This window comes from Colletotrichum orchidophilum (assembly GCF_001831195.1).
Source record: "Colletotrichum orchidophilum strain IMI 309357 chromosome Unknown Scaffold_116.1, whole genome shotgun sequence".
Taxonomy (NCBI): Eukaryota; Fungi; Ascomycota; class Sordariomycetes; order Glomerellales; family Glomerellaceae; genus Colletotrichum; species Colletotrichum orchidophilum.
This window is the reverse complement of record NW_019173072.1, coordinates 1-1,057: the sequence shown is the minus strand read 5'-3', so window position 1 is coordinate 1,057 and position 1,057 is coordinate 1. Positions and strand designations below refer to the sequence as shown.

The 1,057-nt window shown below is 53.4% G+C and overlaps 1 protein-coding gene across 1 annotated transcript; it reads right to left on the bottom strand.

The window, feature by feature from the left end:
• Positions 1-333: 333 nt before the first annotated feature.
• On the bottom strand, positions 334-706 carry CORC01_11073 (uncharacterized protein; the record flags this gene model as incomplete). Its single annotated transcript, XM_022622699.1, has 2 exons — positions 334-561; positions 632-706. The coding sequence occupies 2 exons, from the start codon at positions 704-706 to the stop codon at positions 334-336; spliced, it is 303 nt and encodes a 100-aa protein (XP_022470739.1).
• Between the last annotated feature and the right edge of the window lie 351 nt (positions 707-1,057).

Here is a 1,057-nt window from a genome sequence, read left to right as displayed (position 1 = left end):
TCTGATTATGCGTTGATTAAATATTCATCACTATTATAGAATACGGCTTTGTAGCATGAGCAGACTTCTGACTACCTACATCCGTCCTCATCTTTTCTTTCCCAATCGTCATCTATTGCCTGGCTTGTTCGTCCCAATGAATTTGCCGCTTCGTTGATCGTAAACCCTATATCTCCGTCGCCTTCTTCAGACAAACAGATTAGCTTAATTTTAAGCCGACCGACTGTCTGTTGCCGTGGCAGGGGCTGGGCACGGAGAGTATTGTTCAGGTAGAGACATTGTCTTCGTTGATGACGGCCCGCGAAGCATTGTTCTTAGCGGCGCCACCATCGATCAATATGGTGTCAATCCTGTCCCCCTTATGTTCGGCAGGCCGTCGGGGCCGAATAAGGCCACGAAGGTGAAGTTGCGCTTGGCGCCGCACACCATGCCGGAGACGGTCGGCTTGCTCCACCCGTAGCCCCCGACTTCGTGGTCGGTGATGTAGTCGTCGCCTGAGGACTGGACTTGGAGGCCGGCATAGGCAGGGTCGGCGCGATTGGAGAGAAAAGGGAACTTCGCCTCGTGAATGGAGAGCGGTCCGGCATCGACGAGTAGGCAGTGACATCGCCGTCGGTGTGGTTGTACCAACCGCCGCAGTTGTGTTGAGGCCAGGCGTTGAGCTTTGGAGCGTTGCTAAGGCCGCGATGGTGGGAAGGTTCGCCATTTTTGAGAGCGGATGAGAGGGAGATGGAGTGTTGAGGGCAGGTGATCGCGATGAAGAGTGGTATGGAGGCAAGAGGACGCCAGTTGGAAGATCAAGAACAAGAATTATATAACTACTTTTACCTGTATGTAGTCATACTAAGGGCAGAACTGATGTGCATAGCTATCTTATACTGTTCAGTCTTTTTCCTTGTATGAGACCTTGGCGAGAATAGGCAGAAGTGACGGCGGTCGACTGAGAGGATTAGGCGGGTGCGCATTGTCTCCTGTCCCGGGTGGGAGGCCTCGAAGAAGGCAATCGCGGAAAGGATGGTGGAGACATAGACGGAGGGCGGCTGGGGCATTGGGGAGG